The sequence below is a fragment of the Salvelinus alpinus genome, chromosome 1 (assembly GCF_045679555.1).
Source record: "Salvelinus alpinus chromosome 1, SLU_Salpinus.1, whole genome shotgun sequence".
Lineage (NCBI taxonomy): Eukaryota > Metazoa > Chordata > Actinopteri > Salmoniformes > Salmonidae > Salvelinus > Salvelinus alpinus.
In genome coordinates, this window is record NC_092086.1 from 21,803,451 (window position 1) to 21,828,309 (window position 24,859).

The 24,859-nt window shown below is 48.9% G+C and overlaps 1 protein-coding gene across 9 annotated transcripts in view; it reads left to right on the forward strand.

Moving 5' to 3' along the window:
- Positions 1–24,859, forward strand: part of LOC139571262 (BAH and coiled-coil domain-containing protein 1) — a 202,419-nt gene that overhangs the window by 159,140 nt on the left and 18,420 nt on the right. For 6 of the 9 annotated variants that reach the window (XM_071393974.1, XM_071393965.1, XM_071394010.1 and 3 more), the window contains 9 exons: positions 4,378–4,498; positions 6,442–6,691; positions 9,643–9,852; positions 12,134–12,307; positions 15,175–15,461; positions 16,906–16,989; positions 17,413–17,554; positions 18,244–18,361; positions 19,198–19,273. In XM_071393974.1, coding sequence (XP_071250075.1) covers positions 4,378–4,498; positions 6,442–6,691; positions 9,643–9,852; positions 12,134–12,307; positions 15,175–15,461; positions 16,906–16,989; positions 17,413–17,554; positions 18,244–18,361; positions 19,198–19,273 — 1,462 coding nt within the window. The remainder of the gene's footprint in view (positions 1–4,377; positions 4,499–6,441; positions 6,692–9,642; positions 9,853–12,133; positions 12,308–15,174; positions 15,462–16,905; positions 16,990–17,412; positions 17,555–18,243; positions 18,362–19,197; positions 19,274–24,859) is intronic. The other 3 variants (XM_071394000.1, XM_071394037.1, XM_071393991.1) reach the window with 2 other exon arrangements.

Consider the following 24,859-nt stretch of genomic DNA (forward strand, 5'->3'; position numbering starts at 1 on the left):
TGTATGTTGTACAAATCACATTATTGTGGGAGCACCTCCTCGAAGAGTATGAATTAGGCTGTTTGAGAAGGTTTGAATCCTAAGCAACCAGCCTACACATAGTTTTAAAGTACAGTAGACCAACATAGCTACTGTAGTTGGTCAAAGCTGTGTGCTGGAAAACCTTGGTAGAGCATGGGTGGAGTAGGCCTTGTGGTGCTGGAAAACCTTGGTAGAGCATGGGTGCAGTAGGCCTTGTGGTGCTGGAAAACCTTGGTAGAGCATGGGTGCAGTAGGCCTTGTGGTGCTGGAAAACCTTGGTAGAGCATGGGTGCAGTAGGCCTTGTGGTGCTGGAAAACCTTGGTAGAGCATGGGTGCAGTAGGCCTTGTGGTGCTGGAAAACCTTGGTAGAGCATGGGTGCAGTAGGCCTTGTGATGCTGGAAAACCTTGGTAGAGCATGGGTGCAATAGGCCTTGTGGTGCTGGAAAACCTTGGTAGAGTATGGGTGCAGTAGGCCTTGTGGTGCTGGAAAACCTTGGTAGAGCATGGGTGGAGTAGGCCTTGTGGTGCTGGAAAACCTTGGTAGAGCATGGGTGGAGTAGGCCTTGTGGTGCTGGAAAACCTTGGTAGAGCATGGGTGGAGTAGGCCTTGTGGTGCTGGAAAACCTTGGTAGAGCATGTGTGGAGTAGGCCTTGTGGTGCTGGAAAACCTTGGTAGAGCATGGGTGCAGTAGGCCTTGTGGTGCTGGAAAACCTTGGTAGAGCATGGGTGGAGTAGGCCTTGTGGTGCTGGAAAACCTTGGTAGAGCATGGGTGGAGTAGGCTTTGTGGTGCTGGAAAACCTTGGTAGAGCATGGGTGGAATAGGCTTTGTGGTGCTGGAAAACCTTGGTAGAGCATGGGTGCAGTAGGCCTTGTGGTGCTGGAAAACCTTGGTAGAGCATGGGTGCAGTAGGCCTTGTGGGGCTCATGTGAATTTCCTTTCTTTTTGGGCATCAGACCAATCCCTACTTCTCAATTAAAACATATTTTTTTGTTTTTAATAAATCAGTGGGTAGCTCATAATTGTTATCCAAATTCTGAAATAAAATATGAATAATACATTAATATTAATAATTAATCTGGATGTGGGTGTTATTGCTCGTCCCAGGGAAACACAGAAACTAAAATGGTTCCCACAAACGTCAGCCACCCATATCTTTATTTTGCTATGTCGGTGTGTAAATGCTCATTGGTGGTATCCAGATTGGAGTGTGTGTGTGTGCCTGTGTGTGTGTGTGTGCATACATGTGTTTGTGTGCTTGTGTGTACATGTATACATCTGTGTGTGCATCCATGTGTGTGTGTGTTTGCGTCTACTCGCATGTGTGTACATCTGTGTGTGTGTGTGTGTCTCTGTGTTGTCAATTTTCAATTAGTGCTGTCATCAATGTCCATATGGAAGCCTTGGAGAGGCTTAGTGCCACCCCAGAGCAGCCAACAGTTCTATTCCCTCCCTCCCGTTTCCGGGCAGCGTTCCATAGTGCTCCCAGCTCTCCCACTGCGATGTCAACTCTACTCTCCTTCCGCCTGTGTACCCCTGCCCCCTTCCCTCACATTCTCCCCTCCAGTCCTCTCCTACCCCTCGCCCAGCCAGGGCCGCACAGGGACACTGATGCCCTGTGACAGTGACACCAGAAATGAAAGGGCAGTAGGCGGCAGGGCCTACAGCGAAGGGATGGATGGAGGGAGGGGGAGATGGAAGGATGGATGGAGGGACGGGAAGATGGAGGGTGGAGAGGGAGATGGAGGGGCATGACTGGTCTCCAGTTACAGTAATGTCTCCATGACTGGTCTCCAGTTACAGTAATGTCTCCATGACTGGTCTCCAGTTACAGTAATGTCTCCATGACTGGTCTCCAGTTACAGTAATGTCTCTATGACTGGTCTCCAGTTACAGTAATGTCTCCATGACTGGTCTCCAGTTACAGTAATGTCTCCATGACTGGTCTCCAGTTACATTAATGTCTCCATGACTGGTCTACAGTTACAGTAATGTCTCCATGACTGGTCTCCAGTTACATTAATGTCTCCATGACTGGGCTACAGTTACAGTAATGTCTCCATGACTGGCCTCCAGTTACAGTAATGTCTCCATGACTGGTCTCCAGTTACAGTAATGTCTCCATGACTGGCCTCCAGTTACAGTAATGTCTCCATGACTCGCCTGCAGTTATAGTAATGTCTCCATGACTGGTCTCCAGTTACAGTAATGTCTCCATGACTGGCCCCCAGTTACAGTAATGTCTCCATGACTGGCCTCCAGTTACAGTAATGTCTCCATGACTGGCCTCCAGTTACAGTAATGTCTCCATGACTGGCCCCCAGTTACAGTAATGTCTCCATGACTGGCCTCCAGTTACAGTAATGTCTCCATGACTGCCCTCCAGTTACAGTAATGTCTCCATGACTGACCTCCAGGTACAGTAATGTCTCCATGACTGGCCCCCAGTTACAGTAATGTCTCTATGACTGGTCTCCAGTTACAGTAATGTCTCCATGACTGGCCTCCAGTTACAGTAATGTCTCCATGACTGGTCTCCAGTTACAGTAATGTCTCCATGACTGGCCCCCAGTTACAGTAATGTCTCCATGACTGGCCTCCAGTTACAGTAATGTCTCCATGACTGGCCTCCAGTTACAGTAATGCCTCCATGACTGGCCTGCAGTTACAGCAATGTCTCAATGACTGGCCTGCAGTTACAGTAATGTCTCCATGACTGGCCTGCAGTTACAGTAATGTCTCCATGACTGGCCTGCAGTTACAGGAACGTGGGTGTTCTTGAATGGGACATGGTGCAGACAGGGACAGATTGGCCCAATGTTGTGTTACATAGGAGGGCTATGTAAAACCAATTTCCTTTGGTAGAGTTGCTTGGGCACTTTTGTGGTGCTGGCTGTTCTGATTGGACTGTGTGTGTGTGTGTGTGTGTGTGTGTGTGTGTGTGTGTGTGTGTGTGTGTGTGTGTGTGTGTGTGTGTGTGTGTGTGTGTGTGTGTGTGTGTGTGTGTGTGTGTGTTTATCTCTGTGAGTATGTATGCGTGTGTTGGTGCGTGAGTGTGTGTGTGTGTTTATCTCTATGAGTGTGTGTGCGTGTGTGTGTGTACCAACTAGGAGCTGCAAATCAACTGTGTTTAATTAGTCAGTGTGGGGCTGTGTGCTTCTTCACCCTGCCAGTCCTCTGAGGGAAGGGGCTCTGTCACATTGTTTGTCAGCGTGTGAGGGAGGGAAGGGATCGAAGGGGTCCGCCTCTCAGGGACAGCTCACACTTCTGCCACCACTGCCATTCTCCTGTCACTCACTCACACACACACACACACACACACACACACACACACACACACACACACACACACACACACACACACACACACACACACACACACACACACACACACACACACACACACACACACACACACACAGCCCTGCATCACGTCTAGTCTATCCCTCTCTCCCTCCATCCATTTCTCTCCCTCTCTCTCTCCCTCCCTCCTTTTCTCCTTGCTATAACAGATGTACTTCAATGTGCACGTATAAAGTAAAAGCACACACACAGTCAGTTTGTCACATTTTTACCTGCCACATATTACAGACACACATGGACTGAGGCACATGTGCTATTCTAGCCCGTGTAATGATGTCATCAGAGGACTTACAGCGCAGCGTAATAGAGATTTCCCTTTTAACTGTGAAAGGTTTTGAGCCGGCGATCCACAATCCTGATTAGGCCGCTGCTAACTCTCCCAGTCGACGTGACTGATGGCATGGCTAAGGCTGTGCACACAGTAGGAGAGGGGAAGTTCATCTTTTGTTTGAGTACGGCCTGGCTCGCATCTGTGTGGTCGCCGGGCAGGTTTCCAGGGGGATATTCAAGGGCATTTTCCCTCTGTTTCTAAACCAGCCCTGTGATGTTGCTACTCTGTAGGGGGAGAGGAGCTGCTAGCCGCACTGATATGGAAATGGTAACTGGAGAGCTATGATATTCAACTGCCAGAACAATAGAAGCCGCATTCAAATGCAGAACGTGCCTTCAGACCATTCAGAGATTCCCTGTATCTTTCAAAGCGTCTCTCTGTGCTTGTATAGGCCAGGGGGAACTCCCTTGATAAAGCGTTACGGCTTCTTATCCAACACTGGCCTCCAACAATCCCAGGTTCGCCCCGTTAGATCCCAATTTTTCAAGCGTGCCGGTTTGGGAGAGCAGTGCTCCGGGGTTTTGTCTGCTTCTGTTGGTCAGCTATAACAACCCACAGAGAGGTGACTCAACCCGTCCTTTCCCCTCTGGTCTTCCTCGCTTTCATTCCACCTCTCTTCTTCTTCCTCTAATGAATGCTCTCCCGTGTTTTGACTGGCAGGTCGTTAGGGGCGGGACTTGGCCTGTCGCCCGAGGACCTGCTGGGAGGAGGGGGCGGGGACGCCCAGAGGAAGAAGAAGAAGCTGTCCAATCGGGGCTTTGAGCGGCTCGGCGCGGCAGAGGTCAGAGTTCTTTAGTTGTATCTCTTTGTCCTCTATCCCTCCAGAACAGCTCCACACTCTGTAGAAAACCCTTATAGTTACTGAACACTTCTCTGAGCCCGCCATACAGTATTCTACCATTACTGCTATGTAGCCTGCTAGCCTTTGTGTTACACCGTATGCTATCTTAGCCACTATGCTAGTTGTCATGTAAATATTGTATGTTGTGTGATCTATGTTTACCCTGATAGCCAATAGGCTAAATTAAAGTGTGAGTGTTTTGTACACACTTTGTTTCCATTTTAATTGACACATTTCTAGTCATTAGAATCAGTGGCGGCTGGTGGGAGGAGCTATAGGAGGACGGGCTCATTGTAATGGCTGGAATGGAATACATGGAACATGTGGTTTCCATATGTTTGATGTGTTTGATGCCGTTTCATTTATTCCATTCCAGCCATTACAATGAGCCCGTCCTCCTATAGCTCCTCCCACCAGCCGCCACTGATTCTAATGACTAGAAATGTGTCAATAAAAGAAGAAACAAAGTGTGTACAAAACACTCACACTTTCATTTTTAATTTGAAACTCTAAAGAGTCAAATTCCCAGCTCTCCATGTTAATATATTTTTCATTTGTGGATCTTCATCTGTCTCATCTGTCTGTGAGCTGAACTGAGCTCTGTCCCTCTGGCTGTCTGTGAGCTGAACTGAGCTCTGTCTCTCTGGCTGTCTGTGAGCTGAACTGAGCTCTGTCCCTCTGGCTGTCTGTGAGCTGAACTGAGCTCTGTCCCTCTGGCTGTCTGTGAGCTGAACTGAGCTCTGTCCCTCTGGCTGTCTGTGAGCTGAACTGAGCTCGGTCCCTCTGGCTGTCTGTGTGCTGAACTGAGCTCTGTCCCTCTGGCTGTCTGTGAGCTGAACTGAGCTCTGTCTCTCTGGCTGTCTGTGAGCTGAACTGAGCTCGGTCCCTCTGGCTGTCTGTGAGCTGAACTGAGCTCTGTCCCTCTGGCTGTCTGTGAGCTGAACTGAGCTCTGGCTGTCTGAGCTGAACTGAGCTCTGTCTCTCTGGCTGTCTGTGAGCTGAACTGAGCTCGGTCCCTCTGGCTGTCTGTGAGCTGAACTGAGCTCTGTCCCTCTGGCTGTCTGTGAGCTGAACTGAGCTCTGTCTCTCTGGCTGTCTGTGAGCTGAACTGAGCTCTGTCCCTCTGGCTGTCTGTGAGCTGAACTGAGCTCTGTCCCTCTGGCTGTCTGTGAGCTGAACTGAGCTCTGTCCCTCTGGCTGTCTGTGAGCTGAACTGAGCTCTGTCTCTCTGGCTGTCTGTGAGCTGAACTGAGCTCGGTCCCTCTGGCTGTCTGTGAGCTGAACTGAGCTCTGTCCCTCTGGCTGTCTGTGAGCTGAACTGAGCTCTGGCTGTCTGAGCTGAACTGAGCTCTGTCTCTCTGGCTGTCTGTGAGCTGAACTGAGCTCTGTCCCTCTGGCTGTCTGTGTGCTGAACTGAGCTCTGTCCCTCTGGCTGTCTGTGAGCTGAACTGATCTCTGTCCCTCTGGCTGTCTGTGAGCTGAACTGAGCTCTGTCCCTCTGGCTGTCTGTGAGCTGAGCTGAGCTCTGTCCCTCTGGCTGTCTGTGAGCTGAACTGAGGTCTGTCTCTCTGGCTGTCTGTGAGCTGAACTGAGCTCTGTCCCTCTGGCTGTCTGTGAGCTGAACTGAGCTCTGTCCCTCTGGCTGTCTGTGAGCTGAACTGAGCTCTGTCCCTCTGGCTGTCTGTGTGTGGCAGCTGTGTCCGGAGGTGTAACAGTCTCTCTCTCTCTCTTTCTATTTCTCTCTTTCTGCTCGTTCTCTCTCTCTGTTCTCTCTCTATTTATCTTTCTGTTCTCTCTCACTCCATCTCTCTCTCTATTTATCTTTCTGTTCTCGCTCCCCCGTCCTCCTATTTCTCTCATCTCTCTTCTCTCTGTTCTCATAGATAAAAGTGCATGGCAGCAGAAATAGTGTCCTCAGCTCTAAGCTGGCCCGTGACGTGGCCCATCAGCAGCTCAGACAGCACAAGGCCCAGGGCGGGAAGAGGACTGGGATGGGGGCGGGACCACGGGATAAGGAGGAGGCGGCCTCTGCGGCTAGTTCTGCCCCCAAGCACCATGGACATCGAGGCCAGGCCACCTCCAAGGCTGAGTCCAGACGAGTCATCAACGAGTCCGGCGGTCAGAGTGACACAGGTAAGAATCATGGTGATTGATTTCATTTGTAACCTTTGGAGTTTTCTCACTATGTTGTGTTTCAGTTATGTGACGGACTGTGACGTTATTTAGACATGGCAGTGGTGTCATATGATGTGGAGAGAGAAACACTACCATAGAGAGAAACACTACCATAGAGAAACACTACCATAGAGAGAAACACTACTATAGAGAAACACTACCATAGAGAAACACTACCATAGAGAGAAACACTACCATAGAGAAACACTACTATAGAGAGAAACACTACCATAGAGAAACACTACCATAGAGAGAAACACTACTATAGAGAAACACTACCATAGAGAAACACTACCATAGAGAGAAACACTACCATAGAGAAACACTACTATAGAGAGAAACACTACCATAGAGAAACACTACTATAGAGAGAAACACTACCATAGAGAAACACTACCATAGAGAGAAACACTACTATAGAGAAACACTACCATAGAGAAACACTACCATAGAGAGAAACACTACCATAGAGAAACACTACTATAGAGAGAAACACTACCATAGAGAAACACTACTATAGAGAGAAACACTACCATAGAGAAACACTACTATAGAGAAACACTACTATAGAGACACACTACTATAGAGAAACACTACCATAGAGAAACACTACTATAGAGAAACACTACTATAGAGAAACACTACCATAGAGAGAAACACTACCATAGAGAAACACTACTATAGAGAGAAACACTACCATAGAGAAACACTACTATAGAGAGAAACACTACCATAGAGAAACACTACTATAGAGAAACACTACCATAGAGAAACACTACTATAGAGACACACTACTATAGAGAGAAACACTACCATAGAGAGAAACACTACCATAGAGAAACACTACTATAGAGAGAAACACTACCATAGAGAAACACTACTATAGAGAGAAACACTACCATAGAGAAACACTACTATAGAGAAACACTACCATAGAGAGAAACACTACCATAGAGAAACACTACTATAGAGAGAAACACTACCATAGAGAAACACTACGATAGAGAGAAACACTACCATAGAGAAACACTACTATAGAGAAACACTACCATAGAGAAACACTACTATAGAGAAACACTACTATAGAGAAACACTACTATAGAGAAACACTACCATAGAGAGAAACACTACCATAGAGAAACACTACTATAGAGAGAAACACTACCATAGAGAAACACTACCATAGAGAAACACTACTATAGAGAAACACTACCATAGAGAAACACTACTATAGAGAGAAACACTACTATAGAGAAACACTACTATAGAGAAACACTACTATAGAGAAACACTACCATAGAGAAACACTACTATAGAGAAACACTACTATAGAGAGACACTACCATAGAGAAACACTACTATAGAGAAACACTACTATAGAGAAACACTACCATAGAGAAACACTACTATAGAGAAACACTACTATAGAGAAACACTACCATAGAGAGAAACACTACCATAGAGAAACACTACCATAGAGAGAAACACTACCATAGAGAAACACTACCATAGAGAAACACTACTATAGAGAGAAACACTACCATAGAGAAACACTACCATAGAGAAACACTACTATAGAGAAACACTACCATAGAGAAACACTACTATAGAGAAACACTACTATAGAGAGAAACACTACTATAGAGAAACACTACCATAGAGAAACACATAGAGAAACACTACTATAGAGAGAAACACTACTATAGAGAAACACTACTATAGAGAAACACTACCATAGAGAGAAACACTACTATAGAGAAACACTACTATAGAGAAACACTACTATAGAGAGAAACACTACTATAGAGAGAAACACTACTATAGAGAAACACTACTATAGAGAAACACTACTATAGAGAAACACTACTATAGAGAAACACTACTATAGAGAGAAACACTACTATAGAGAAACACTACCATAGAGAAACACTACTATAGAGAAACACTACTATAGAGAAACACTACTATAGAGAAACACTACTATAGAGAAACACTACCATAGAGAAACACTACTATAGAGAAACACTACTATAGAGAAACACTACTATAGAGAAACACTACTATAGAGAGAAACACTACCATAGAGAAACACTACTATAGAGAAACACTACTATAGAGAAACACTACTATAGAGAAACACTACCATAGAGAAACACTACTATAGAGAAACACTACTATAGAGAAACACTACTATAGAGAAACACTACTATAGAGAAACACTACTATAGAGAGAAACACTACTATAGAGAAACACTACCATAGAGAAACACTACTATAGAGAGAAACACTACCATAGAGAAACACTACTATAGAGAAACACTACCATAGAGAAACACTACCATAGAGAGAAACACTACTATAGAGAAACACTACTATAGAGAAACACTACTATAGAGAAACACTACTATAGAGAAACACTACCATAGAGAGAAACACTACTATAGAGAAACACTACTATAGAGAAACACTACTATAGAGAAACACTACTATAGAGAGAAACACTACTATAGAGAAACACTACTATAGAGAGAAACACTACCATAGAGAAACACTACTATAGAGAGAAACACTACCATAGAGAAACACTACCATAGAGAGAAACACTACTATAGAGAAACACTACTATAGAGAGAAACACTACCATAGAGAAACACTACCATAGAGAAACACTACTATAGAGAAACACTACTATAGAGAGAAACACTACCATAGAGAAACACTACCATAGCCCACCTACAATATTAATAATACAATATGGCTGCACTCTAGTTAAGTTATTAGACCTACATAGTCCATTCTAGTGTTGTAATTCTATCTCTATGGTGTGTACCGATCTGAGTCACGGCACCAATGTAACCGGCCGGCGGGTGCTATACTCTTACTCTGTGTGTGCTCTCTCTCTCTCTCAGCAGCCAGTGCAGACAGCGGGGGCCAGGAGGGCTGGACGGGGACCCCGCTGATGATGCGTGGAGGCAGGAGGAAAGGGATGGGGGGAGCTCTCGGGGTCCAGGGGTCCGCACGGCTGCAGCAGCCCAGGGCCAGGGTCCTCCGAGCCAGGAGTCAGGAAGCCATGGAGGGGGGAGAGACCTCCCCTACAGAGAGTGAATCATCCGACCAGGGTGAGTGTGCTGAGGTGACTGGGTAGAGGGGGAGAGACCTCCCCTACAGAGAGTGAATCCTCCAACCAGGGTGAGTGGGCTGAGGTGACTGGTTAGAGGGGGGAGAGACCTCCCCTACAGAGAGTGAATCCTCCAACCAGGGTGAGTGGGCTGAGGTGACTGTTTAGAGGGGGGAGAGACCTCCCCTACAGAGAGTGAATCCTCCAACCAGGGTGAGTGGGCTGAGGTGACTGTTTAGAGGGGGGAGAGACCTCCCCTACAGAGAGTGAATCCTCCAACCAGGGTGAGTGGGCTGAGGTGACTGGTTAGAGGGGGGAGAGACCTCCCCTACAGAGAGTGAATCCTCCAACCAGGGTGAGTGTGCTGAGGTGACTGGGTGGAGGGGGAGAGATCTCCCCTACAGAGAGTGAATCCTCCAACCAGGGTGAGTGGGCTGAGGTGACTGGGTGGAGGGGGAGAGACCTCCCCTACATAGAGTGAATCCTCCACTGGGTGGAAGCCAGCCAGGTCAGGTACTCAGCACTCTGTACCCTCCACTCAGCACACTGTACCCGTCACTCAGCACACTGCACCCTCCACTCAGCACACTGTACCCTCCACTCAGCACACTGTACCCTCCACTCAGCACACTGTACCCTACACTCAGCACACTGTACCCTCCACTCAGCACACTGTACCCTCCACTCAGCACACTGTACCCTCCACTCAGCACTCTGTACCCTCCACTCAGCACACTGTACCCTTCACTCAGCACACTGTACCCTCCACTCAGCACACTGTACCCTCCACTCAGCACACTGTACCCTTCACTCAGCACACTGTACCCTCCACTCAGCACTCTGTACCCTCCACTCAGCACACTGTACCCTTCACTCAGCACATTGTACCCTCCACTCAGCACACTGTACCCTTCACTCAGCACACTGTACCCTCCACTCAGCACACTGTACCCTCCACTCAGCACACTGTACCCTTCACTCAGCACATTGTACCCTCCACTCAGCACACTGTACCCTCCACTCAGCACACTGTACCCTCCACTCAGCACACTGTACCCTCCACTCAGCACACTGTACCCTCCACTCAGCACACTGTACCCTTCACTCAGCACATTGTACCCTCCACTCAGCACACTGTACCCTCCACTCAGCACACTGTACCCTCCACTCAGCACACTGTACCTTTCACTCAGCACACTGTACCCTCCACTCAGCACACTGTACCCTCCACTCAGCACACTGTACCCTTCACTCAGCACACTGTACCCTCCACTCAGCACACTGTACCCTCCACTCAGCACACTGTACCCTCCACTCAGCACACTGTACCCTCCACTCAGCACACTGTACCCTCCACTCAGCACACTGTACCCTCCACTCAGCACACTGTACCCTTCACTAAGTGTGGAAGGCACCTCTGACCTGTCATCAAGCTTGTTAACAACCTTCTTCATTAGTCAACTACTTCTATAGAGCACAGGATGCATTTACAGTCATATCACATTGTCTCATGCACTCTATACACACGTTAGGGAATAAAACACACACACACACACACACACACACACACACACACACACACACACACACACACACACACACACACACACACACACACAAACACGCACGCGCCCCCGTGTGAGTTTTGTTAATTTGTTAATTCATCTGAAAGTGATCCCTGTCAGTGTTCAGAGGTGAGTGAGAACGTGTTGATGAACGCCTCGTAAATGACGAGTGGGGTCGGCAGCGCGCGGACACCCGACACCTCTGCTAGTGTGTGTGTGTGTGTGTGTGTGTGTGTGTGTGTGTGTGTGTGTGTGTGTGTGTGTGTGTGTGTGTGTAAGAAGCTAGGCCACAGCTGTGTACAGCTGCCTGTGAGAGGCTCTGACAAGCCATGGAGACAAGCAGGCTGGACCACAGTGCAGTTACAGGCTACAGAGACACACACACACCACGTGCACACACACATATGCATGCAAACACACACACACACACACACAGACAATCAGTCAGAGCTCAGTACTCCAGACACACTTCAGGTCCCAGCCCCAGAGAACAACAGTCAGAAGCTCCTGGTATCTCATCATTATGAATGGTTATTTGTTTTCCTCCAGGAAGACAACAAGATAACGAGGTAATTGCTAAATGTTAGAATGTAGAAAACAAGTTTTGGGGAAATACAAGCCTCTAAAAGCTTTCTAATGATAAGCAAAGGAAGTCTGTTGGAGGAAGTAAACAGGCTGGATTTAGACACAGTGCTATGTCTGTTGTTCTCTCTTTAGAAGACGAAGAAGAGGAAGGAAGTTATGACAGTGACGAAGGACAAGACATCAAAGCACAACCCTCCCGAGACGTCTCTTCATGCTCCACTGTGACTGGTCCATCCCCCTCGTCTGTCGTCAAGCTGGAGGCCAATCAGAAAGCCCGGAACAAAAAAGAGAGGCAGGAGCTTTACGGTAAGAAGACAGGCTTGGTGTGTGTGTGTGTGTGTGTGTGTGTGTGTGTGCGTGCGTGCGTGCGTGCGTGCGTGCGTGCGTGAGAGAGAGAGAGAGAGTTACGCTACTTAATTTATGTCACCAAAATTAAGAATCTCAATAACATTGGTCAGCTTTGACATGTTTACAATGTTTACTAAATATTTGTCATACACAAATACTGATGCTCACAAGGTACATGGTACTATAAACATCTATATCCCCTAAAATATATATATATTATAATTATAATCATGTACAGGAAAATAATCTGTTTTGTTTTAGTCTGTGGGGTCGTTACTGGTCTACAATCTTATTCTAATTCCTGATTGAGAGAAAAGAGAGAAAAGAGAAAGGAACACTGGTTCAGGACTGATAATATACAATATCTGTTCGTCGGTACCACATCAACTTTTAGTTCCTACCTTACAAATTCAGAGAGCACATTGACTCCCCTATCACTGCCCCTCTACACTCGTACCTGTCTACCACTGCACCACTGCCCCTCTACACTCATACCTGTCTACCACTACCCCTCTACACTCATACCTGTCTACCACTACCCCTCTACACTCATACCTGTCTACCACTGCCCCTCTACACTCGTACCTGTCTACCACTGCCCCTCTACACTCATACCTGTCTACCACTGCACCACTGCCCCTCTACACTCATACCTGTCTACCACTGCCCCTCTACACTCATACCTGTCTACCACTGACCCTCCACACTCGTACCTGTCTACCACTGACCCTCTACACTCATACCTGTCTACCACTGCCCCTCTACACTCGTACCTGTCTACCACTGACCCTCCACACTCGTACCTGTCTACCACTGCCCCTCTACACTCGTACCTGTCTACCACTGCCCCTCTACACTCATACCTGTCTACCACTGCCCCTCTACACTCGTACCTGTCTACCACTGCCCCTCTACACTCATACCTGTCTACCACTGCCCCTCTACACTCGTACCTGTCTACCACTGCCCCTCTACACTCGTACCTGTCTACCACTGCCCCTCTACACTCGTACCTGTCTACCACTGCCCCTCTACACTCGTACCTGTCTACCACTGCCCCTCTACACTCATACCTGTCTACCACTGCCCCTCTACACTCATACCTGTCTACCACTGATCCTCTACACTCGTACCTGTCTACCACTGCCCCTCTACACTCATACCTGTCTACCACTGCCTCTCTACACTCATACCTGTCTACCACTGACCCTCCACACTCATACCTGTCTACCACTGACCCTCCACACTCATACCTGTCTACCACTACCCCTCTACACTCATACCTGTCTACCACTGCCCCTCTACACTCATACCTGTCTACCACTGCCCCTCTACACTCGTACCTGTCTACCACTGCCCCTCTACACTCATACCTGTCTACCACTACCCCTCTACACTCATACCTGTCTACCACTGCCCCTCTACACTCATACCTGTCTACCACTGCCCCTCTACACTCATACCTGTCTACCACTGCCCCTCTACACTCGTACCTGTCTACCACTGCCCCTCTACACTCATACCTGTCTACCACTGACCCTCTACACTCGTACCTGTCTACCACTGCCCCTCTACACTCATACCTGTCTACCACTGCCCCTCTACACTCGTACCTGTCTACCACTGCCCCTCTACACTCGTACCTGTCTACCACTGCCCCTCTACACTCATACCTGTCTACCACTGACCCTCCACACTCGTACCTGTCTACCACTGCCCCTCTACACTCATACCTGTCTACCACTGCCCCTCTACACTCATACCTGTCTACCACTGCCCCTCTACACTCATACCTGTCTACCACTGACCCTCTACACTCATACCTGTCTACCACTGACCCTCCACACTCGTACCTGTCTACCACTGCCCCTCTACACTCATACCTGTCTACCACTGCCCCTCTACACTCATACCTGTCTACCACTGCCCCTCTACACTCATACCTGTCTACCACTGCCCCTCCACACTCATACCTGTCTACCACTGCCCCTCTACACTCATACCTGTCTACCACTGCCCCTCTACACTCATACCTGTCTACCACTGACCCTCTACACTCATACCTGTCTACCACTGCCCCTCCACACTCATACCTGTCTACCACTGCCCCTCTACACTCATACCTGTCTACCACTGACCCTCTACACTCATACCTGTCTACCACTGCCCCTCCACACTCATACCTGTCTACCACTGCCCCTCCACACTCGTACCTGTCTACCACTGCCCCTCTACACTCATACCTGTCTACCACTGCCCCTCTACACTCATACCTGTCTACCACTGACCCTCTACACTCATACCTGTCTACCACTGCCCCTCCACACTCATACCTGTCTACCACTGCCCCTCCACACTCATACCTGTCTACCACTGACCCTCTACACTCATACCTGTCTACCACTGACCCTCTACACTCATACCTGTCTACCACTGCCCCTCTACACTCATACCTGTCTACCACTGACCCTCTACACTCATACCTGTCTACCACTGACCCTCTACACTCATACCTGTCTACCACTGCCCCTCTACACTCATACCTGTCTACCACTACCCCTCCACACTCATACCTGTCTACCACTGCCCCTCTACACTCATACCTGTCTACCACTGCCCCTCCACACTCATACCTGTCTTTTCTTCCTGGCACTGATTTTACAGATTGTGGCTTTTTTGAGGAACTTACAACGACTGTAATATGAGGTTATTTTACCTTTAGTTGAAGCACTAATTGGATTGTAAGTCACACTGAATTAGAATGCTAAATGACTAAAATACTAAATGTAGTATTACTAAATATAATTTTTGATTGAACCATGCAGGTTCCCAGAGTCTGTCCGGGGCAGAGGGAGAGGTGAAGGTGAGAAAGAGGGCCCCCTGTAGGCTTGGCATGGTCACTGCAGCCAAGAAGCACCCAGAGTACCAGGACCAGTCAGAGGAGGTGAGGAGGGCCGGTGGACCCAGGCCCCAGGAGCCTCGCCGGGAGAGCCTAGGGACCAGGGGCAGCCTCTACCGGAGGACCATGGGGCCGGTCACCTTCCCCACCACCAGTGAGAGGCTGAAGAGGGCCACACGCAAGAGCACCATGCTGAGGGGACCCATTAACAAGGTTAGTGTTAAGGACGTCACCCTGCTTGCTTGGCGAGTACAGCTTCCTCCTGATTCGGCTCATACTAAGGCTCTAACCCAGGACCTCTGCCTCACAAACACACCTGACCGCCCTCCTGAAGAATCTTAACCAGTCGCTCCAGCGAAAAGCTAGCTATTCACAGGGTCCTAGAGATCAGGATTATTCAGTCATTGATATGCACCTGAGTGGTTTGTATGTGATGTATGGAATCAGTCCAGGTGAAGTTTCCCCAAGTACAGTGGTGGAAAAAGTCCACAATTGTCATACTTGAGTAAAAGTAAACATACCTTAATAGAAAATGACTCAAGTTAAAGTGAAAGTCACCCAGTAGAATACTACTTGAGTAAAAGTCAAAAAGTATTTGGTTTTAAATGTACTTGAGTATCAAAAGTAACTGGAATTGCTAATACATATATATTTAAGTATCAAAAGTAAAAGTCTAAATCGTTTAAAATTCCTAATATTAAGAAAATCATACGGCACAATTTTCTGTTTTTAAAATTTACGGATAGCCAGGGCACATTCCAATACTCAGACATAATTTACAAACTAAGCATGTGTGTTTAGTGAGTCCACCAGATCAGAGGCAGTAGGGATGACCAGGGTGTTCTCTTCATAAGTGTGTGAATTTGACCATTTTCCTGTCCTGCTAAGCATTGAAAATGTTACTAGTTGTTTTGGGTGTCAGGGAAAATGTATGGAGTAAAAAAATACATAATTTTCTTTAGGAATGTAGTGAATTAAAAGTAAAAGTTGTCAAAAATATAAATAGTAAAGTAAAGATACCCCAAAAAACGACTTAAGTACTTTACACCACTGCCTAGGTACAGATCTAGGATCAGCTTCCCTTATCCAAATCATAACCTTAACCATTAGTGGGGGAAAATGCAAAACTGAACCAAGTTACAATGACACAACTTCAACCTCTTAGAACATGTGAAGTTATATATAAAAAAGGGCTCCAAAAGGGTTCTTCGGCTGTCCCCATAGAAGAACCCTCTGTGGTTCCATGTAGAACGCTCTGTGGCAGGGGTTCTACATAGAACCCAAAAGGTTTCTACCTGGAACCAAAAGGGTTCTTTCTGGAACCAAAAAGTGTTCTTCAAAAGGTTCTCCTATGGGGAAAGCCAAAAAAACCTTTTAGGTTCTAGATAGACCTTTTTTATCTAAAAGTGAATATACTGAAACATTTAGAATTTAGACAATTACACAACTTCAATCTGTAACTCGATCTCTCACATAACCATGACATAACCTGACGCCTTTCTCTCCTCACACTGGGATGATTCATACTGTAGCGCTAACTAGCCATGCAGAGATCCACACACACGCACACTCACACATGCTCACACGCGCACACACACACACTCGCACACTCATTTATTCACTCACTCACACCTCTCTTCCTGGTCACATGTCACAGAGGAGAGGTTGCTGGTCAGGCGGTGTCCAATCACCTCAGAGTGACGACAACACTTGCAGGGGGAGGAGGATCCGAAACAAACAGGTAATCAGAATCACTCAATCAGCCCTCATTGCTCAACTCTAACCTCTAACCTTTCATTTGGCTGATCTGATTTGCCTTTGGTAGGTCCTACATTCGTAGGCTGTATGACGCTATATGTATGTACCGGTATGTCAAAGCATTTAGCATCTGACAGCCTGGAATTCAAAGTGATGTGCTCTATCACCATGGATATAGTACCAGACCACATCCCACTCCCTCCCTGCTGAGTAACTGTGTGAAGGGGGTTGGGGGCCAGGAAATGGGGGGGATTGGGGGAGTGTGGATCGCACCTTCTTATGTGGAGGAGTGAAACTATGTCAGGGAAAATGACTACCTCCAGGGGACATACTGTACATGTAGTGTTTAGTGTCAATCTCTGAGTTACATGCTAACTAACTATCTCTCTCTCTCTCCTCCCCCCAGCCCAAGGGCCGTGCAGTGAGCCGTCTACTAGAGAGCATGGCGGCAGACGAGGGCTTTCAGATGGACGAGGATGATAGCAGCTTCTCCGAGGGGGATGAGGACAGTAACCCGTCATACCCTCACAACCCCAGGAGTCCACTAGGTGAGGAGGGAACACTGTCACTCACAGTTTTGTGTTACTATCCTTGTGGGGACCAAATAATTGATTCCCATCCAAAATCCTATTTCCCTAACCTCTAACCCTAACCTTAACTTAACCCTAACCTAACCCTAACCTTAACTTAACCCTAACCTCTAACCCTAACCTTAACTTAACCCTAACCTCTAACCCTAACCTTAACTTAACCCTAACCTCTAACCCTAACCTTAACTTAACCCTAACTCTAACCCTAACCTTAACTTAACCCTAACCTCTAACCCTAACCTTAACTTAACCCTAACTCTAACCCTACATTTAACCTTAACCACAAACCTCTAATCTGAATTCTAACCCTAAACGTAACCCCTAAGCCTAAAATAGCATTTTTCCTCGTGGGGACCGGAAAATGTCCCCACTTGTCTGAATTTCCCTCATTTTACTATCCTTGTGAGGACTTCTGATTACCACAACATAAGTTAAACACACACACACACACACACACACACACACACACACACACACACACACACACACACACACACACACACACACACACACACACACACACACACACACACACACACACACACACACACACACACAGACAAGATAGAAGGGAACAAATATGCACTTCCATACACACTGTTGATGTGTGCTGTCTTTCATTAAATGATTGTGTACGCCTTACCCAGCAGCCCCCAGCTGTGTCCTGACCCAACAGCTGCTGACAGATGGACTCAGTGTGCTGATCTCCAAGGAGGATGAACTTCTGTACGCAGCCCGGGTCCACACACTGGAGCTGCCTGACATGTAACTATACCTTTACATTTCAGTCATTTAGCAGACACTCTTATCCAGAGCAACTTACACTAGTGAGTGCACACACACACACACACACACACACACACACACACACACACACACACACACACACACACACACACGCACACACACACACGCACACACACTATATACAGTATCAGCCACCACTACCTCAGTGGCTGGGAGCCATGGTTGGTCTTCTCTGCAGTGAGTGACTCAGTGTTGGCATCTTAGCCTCTCACTCCAGAAGGAGTCCACACACCCCCTGCAGAGCGCTCTCTCTTCCTTACACTCTCATTCTTTCTCCCTCTCTCTCCTCCTCCTCCTCCTCCCTCTCTCTCCTCCTTCTCTCTCTCTGTTACATAACTCCATGTCTTCTCTCACCCAGCTCACACTGAGCAGAAGAGTGTCGATAATGCTGCTCCGGCAGCAGGCAATAAAAAGTGGAACGGAGGAGTGGGACAGTGACACGTGAAACCAGGCATGCATAATACCCAAACAGCTGAAAATAGTTTTCTCTCTCTCTCTCTCTCTCTCTCTCTCTCTCTCTCTCTCTCTCTCTCTCTCTCTCTCTCTCTCTCTCTCTCTCTCTCTCTCTCTCTCTCTCTCTCTCTCTCTCTCTCTCTCTCTCTCTCTCTCTCTCTCTCTCTCTCTCTCTCTCTCTCTCTCTCTCTCTCTCTCTCTCTCTCTCTCTCTCTCTCTCTCTCTCTCTCTCTCTCTCTCTCTCTCTCTCTCTCTCTCTCTCTCTCTCTCTCTCTCTCTCTCTCTCTCTCTCTCTCCTCTCTCTCCTCTTTCTCCTCTTTCTCCTCTTTCTCAATCTCCAGCTACAGCATTGTTATTGACGGGGAGAGAGGAAACCGCCCAAGAATCTACTCACTGGAGCAACTGCTGCAGGAAGCGGTGAGTTCAGTTCCTACCCCCTTTTTAGAAAACAATAGTCCCCCCCCACACCCAGACCTCTGGGATGTGGCCACGCTGGACTAACCCGCTCTGGATCCTCCTCAATCCCTCTCCCTTCCCTCCTCTCCTCTACTGTCCTCTCCTCTTCTCTAGTGTACTCTACTATCATATCCTCTGCTGTCCTCTCCTCTGCTGTCCTCTCCTCTACTGTCCTCTCCTCTACTGTCCTCTCCTCTACTGTCCTCTCCTCTTCTCTAGTGTCCTCTACTATCCTATCCTCTGCTGTCCTCTCCTCTGCTGTCCTCTCCTCTGCTGTCCTCTCCTCTACTGTCCTCTCCTCTTCTCTAGTGTCCTCTACTATCCTATCCTCTGCTGTCCTCTCCTCTGCTGTCCTCTCCTCTGCTGTCCTCTCCTCTACTGTCCTCTCCTCTACTGTCCTCTCCTCTACTGTCCTCTCCTCTTCTCTAGTGTCCTCTACTATCCTATCCTCTGCTGTCCTCTCCTCTGCTGTCCTCTCCTCTACTGTCCTCTCCTCTACTGTCCTCTCCTCTACTGTCCTCTCCTCTACTGTCCTCTCCTCTTCTCTAGTGTCCTCTACTATCCTATCCTCTGCTGTCCTCTCCTCTGCTGTCCTCTCCTCTGCTGTCCTCTCCTCTACTGTCCTCTCCTCTACTGTCCTCTCCTCTACTGTCCTCTCCTCTACTGTCCTCTCCTCTACTGTCCTCTCCTCTACTGTCCTCTCCTCTTCTCTAGTGTCCTCTACTATCCTATCCTCTGCTGTCCTCTCCTCTACTGTCCTCTCCTCTACTGTCCTCTCCTCTACTGTCCTCTCCTCTTCTCTAGTGTCCTCTACTATCCTATCCTCTGCTGTCCTCTCCTCTGCTGTCCTCTCCTCTGCTGTCCTCTCCTCTACTGTCCTCTCCTCTACTGTCCTCTCCTCTACTGTCCTCTCCTCTACTGTCCTCTCCTCTACTGTCCTCTCCTCTACTGTCCTCTCCTCGACTGTCCTCTCCTCTACTGTCCTCTCCTCTTCTCTAGTGTACTCTACTATCATATCCTCTGCTGTCCTCTCCTCTGCTGTCCTCTCCTCTACTGTCCTCTCCTCTACTGTCCTCTCCTCTACTGTCCTCTCCTCTACTGTCCTCTCCTCTTCTCTAGTGTCCTCTACTATCCTATCCTCTGCTGTCCTCTCCTCTGCTGTCCTCTCCTCTGCTGTCCTCTCCTCTACTGTCCTCTCCTCTTCTCTAGTGTACTCTACTATCATATCCTCTGCTGTCCTCTCCTCTGCTGTCCTCTCCTCTACTGTCCTCTCCTCTACTGTCCTCTCCTCTACTGTCCTCTCCTCTTCTCTAGTGTCCTCTACTATCCTATCCTCTGCTGTCCTCTCCTCTGCTGTCCTCTCCTCTGCTGTCCTCTCCTCTACTGTCCTCTCCTCTTCTCTAGTGTCCTCTACTATCCTATCCTCTGCTGTCCTCTCCTCTGCTGTCCTCTCCTCTGCTGTCCTCTCCTCTACTGTCCTCTCCTCTACTGTCCTCTCCTCTACTGTCCTCTCCTCTTCTCTAGTGTCCTCTACTATCCTATCCTCTGCTGTCCTCTCCTCTGCTGTCCTCTCCTCTACTGTCCTCTCCTCTACTGTCCTCTCCTCTACTGTCCTCTCCTCTACTGTCCTCTCCTCTTCTCTAGTGTCCTCTACTATCCTATCCTCTGCTGTCCTCTCCTCTGCTGTCCTCTCCTCTGCTGTCCTCTCCTCTACTGTCCTCTCCTCTACTGTCCTCTCCTCTACTGTCCTCTACTGTCCTCTCCTCTACTGTCCTCTCCTCTACTGTCCTCTCCTCTACTGTCCTCTCCTCTACTGTCCTCTCCTCTACTGTCCTCTCCTCTTCTCTAGTGTCCTCTACTATCCTATCCTCTGCTGTCCTCTCCTCTACTGTCCTCTCCTCTACTGTCCTCTCCTCTACTGTCCTCTCCTCTTCTCTAGTGTCCTCTACTATCCTATCCTCTGCTGTCCTCTCCTCTGCTGTCCTCTCCTCTGCTGTCCTCTCCTCTACTGTCCTCTCCTCTACTGTCCTCTCCTCTACTGTCCTCTCCTCTACTGTCCTCTCCTCTACTGTCCTCTCCTTTACTGTCCTCTCCTCTACTGTCCTCTCCTCGACTGTCCTCTCCTCTACTGTCCTCTCCTCTACTGTCCTCTCCTCTACTGTCCTCTCCTCTACTGTCCTCTCCTCTACTGTCCTCTCCTCTACTGTCCTCTCCTTTACTGTCCTCTCCTCTCCTCTACTGTCCTCTCCTCTCCTCTACTGTCCTCTCCTCTACTGTTCTCTCCTCTACTGTCCTCTACCCTCTTTGAGTGTCTGTGCCCGTGTGTGTGTATGTTAAACCAAGTCACTGTGTAGGGGTAATCCCTCTAGCACCTGCTCCATACATGTTCTGTGTCTTAATGGGAGACGACGCAGACTTCCCCTCCTGGTAACACAGGCTGCCCATACTGATGGAGACACAGGCTGCCCATACTGATGGAGACACAGTCTGCCCATACTGATGGAGACACAGGCTGCCCATACTGATGGAGACACAGTCTGCCCATACTGATGGAGACACAGTCTGCCCATACTGATGGAGACACAGGCTGCCCATACTGATGGAGACACAGGCTGCCCATACTGATGGAGACACAGGCTGCCCATACTGATGGAGACACAGTCTGCCCATACTGATGGAGACACAGGCTGCCCATACTGATGGAGACACAGTCTGCCCATACTGATGGAGACACAGGCTGCCCATACTGATGGAGACACAGTCTGCCCATACTGATGGAGACACAGTCTGCCCATACTGATGGAGACACAGGCTGCCCATACTGATGGAGACACAGTCTGCCCATACTGATGGAGACACAGGCTGCCCATACTGATGGAGACACAGTCTGCCCATACTGATGGAGACACAGGCTGCCCATACTGATGGAGACACAGGCTGCCCATACTGATGGAGACACAGGCTGCCCATACTGATGGAGACACAGGCTGCCCATACTGATGGAGACACAGGCTGCCCATACTGATGGAGACACAGTCTGCCCATACTGATGGAGACACAGTCTGCCCATACTGATGGAGACACAGGCTGCCCATACTGATGGAGACACAGGCTGCCCATACTGATGGAGACACAGTCTGCCCATACTGATGGAGACACAGGCTGCCCATACTGATGGAGACACAGTCTGCCCATACTGATGGAGACACAGGCTGCCCATACTGATGGAGACACAGGCTGCCCATACTGATGGAGACACAGGCTGCCCATACTGATGGAGACACAGTCTGCCCATACTGATGGAGACACAGGCCTCCCATACTGATGGAGACACAGTCTGCCCATACTGATGGAGACACAGGCTGCCCATACTGATGGAGACACAGGCTGCCCATACTGATGGAGACACAGTCTGCCCATACTGATGGAGACACAGGCTGCCCATACTGATGGAGACACAGTCTGCCCATACTGATGGAGACACAGGCTGCCCATACTGATGGAGACACAGTCTGCCCATACTGATGGAGACACAGGCTGCCCATACTGATGGATACACAGTCTGCCCATACTGATGGAGACACAGGCTGCCCATACTGATGGAGACACAGTCTGCCCATACTGATGGAGACACAGGCTGCCCATACTGATGGAGACACAGGCTGCCCATACTGATGGAGACACAGGCTGCCCATACTGATGGAGACACAGTCTGCCCATACTGATGGAGACACAGGCTGCCCATACTGATGGAGACACAGTCTGCCCATACTGATGGAGACACAGGCTGCCCATACTGATGGAGACACAGTCTGCCCATACTGATGGAGACACAGTCTGCCCATACTGATGGAGACACAGTCTGCCCATACTGATGGAGACACAGTCTGCCCATACTGATGGAGACACAGGCTGCCCATACTGATGGAGACACAGGCTGCCCATACTGATGGAGACACAGTCTGCCCATACTAATGAAGACACTGTCTACCCATACTGATGGAGACACAGGCTGCCCATACTGATGGCGACACAGTCTGCCCATACTGATGGAGACACAGTCTGCCCATACTGATGGAAACACAGTCTGCCCATACTGATGGCGACACAGTCTGCCCATACTGATGGAGACACAGGCTGCCCATACTGATGGCGACACAGTCTGCCCATACTGATGGAGACACAGGCTGCCCATACTGATGGCGACACAGTCTGCCCATACTGATGGAGACACAGTCTGCCCATACTGATGGAGACACAGTCTGCGTATACTGATGGAGACACAGGCTGCCCATACTGATGGAGACACAGGCTGCCCATACTGATGGAGACACAGGCTGCCCATACTGATGGAGACACAGGCTGCCCATAGTGATGGAGACACAGGCTGCCCATACTGATGGAGACACAGGCTGCCCATACTGATGGAGACACAGGCTGCCCATACTGATGGAGACACAGGCTGCCCATACTGATGGAGACACAGGCTGCCCATAGTGATGGAGACACAGGCTGCCCATACTGATGGAGACACAGGCTGCCCATACTGATGGAGACACAGGCTGCCTATACTGATGGAGACACAGGCTGCCCATAGTGATGGAGACACAGGCTGCCCATACTGATGGAGACACAGGCTGCCCATACTGATGGAGACACAGGCTGCCCATACTGATGGAGATACAGTCTGCCCATAATGATGGAGACACAGTCTGCCCATACTGATGGAGACATGGGCTGCCCATACTAATGGAGACACAGTCTGCCCATACTGATGGAGACACAGGCTGCCCATACTGATGGAGACACAGTCTGCACATACTGATGGAGACACAGTCTGCCCATACTGATGGAGACACAGTCTGCCCATACTGATGGAGACACAGTCTGCCTATACTGATGGAGACACAGGTTCCCCATACTGATGGAGACACAGGCTGCCCATACTGATGGAGACACAGGCTGCCCATACTGATGGAGACACAGGCTGCCCATACTGATGGAGACACAGGCTGCCCATACTGATGGAGACACGGGCTGCCCATACTGATGGAGACACGGGCTGCCCATACTGATGGAGACACGGGCTGCCCATACTGATGGAGACACAGGCTGCCCATACTGATGGAGACACAGGCTGCCCATACTGATGGAGACACAGTCTGCCTATACTGATGGAGACACAGGCTGCCCATACTGATGGAGACACAGTCTGCCCATACTAATGGAGACACAGTCTGCCCATACTGATGGAGACACAGGCTGCCCATACTGATGGAGACACAGTCTGCACATACTGATGGAGACACAGTCTGCCCATACTGATGGAGACACAGTCTGCCCATACTGATGGAGACACAGTCTGCCTATACTGATGGAGACACAGGCTGCCCATACTGATGGAGACACAGGCTGCCCATACTGATGGAGACACAGGCTGCCCATACTGATGGAGACACAGGCTGCCCATACTGATGGAGACACGGGCTGCCCATACTGATGGAGACACGGGCTGCCCATACTGATGGAGACATGGGCTGCCCATAC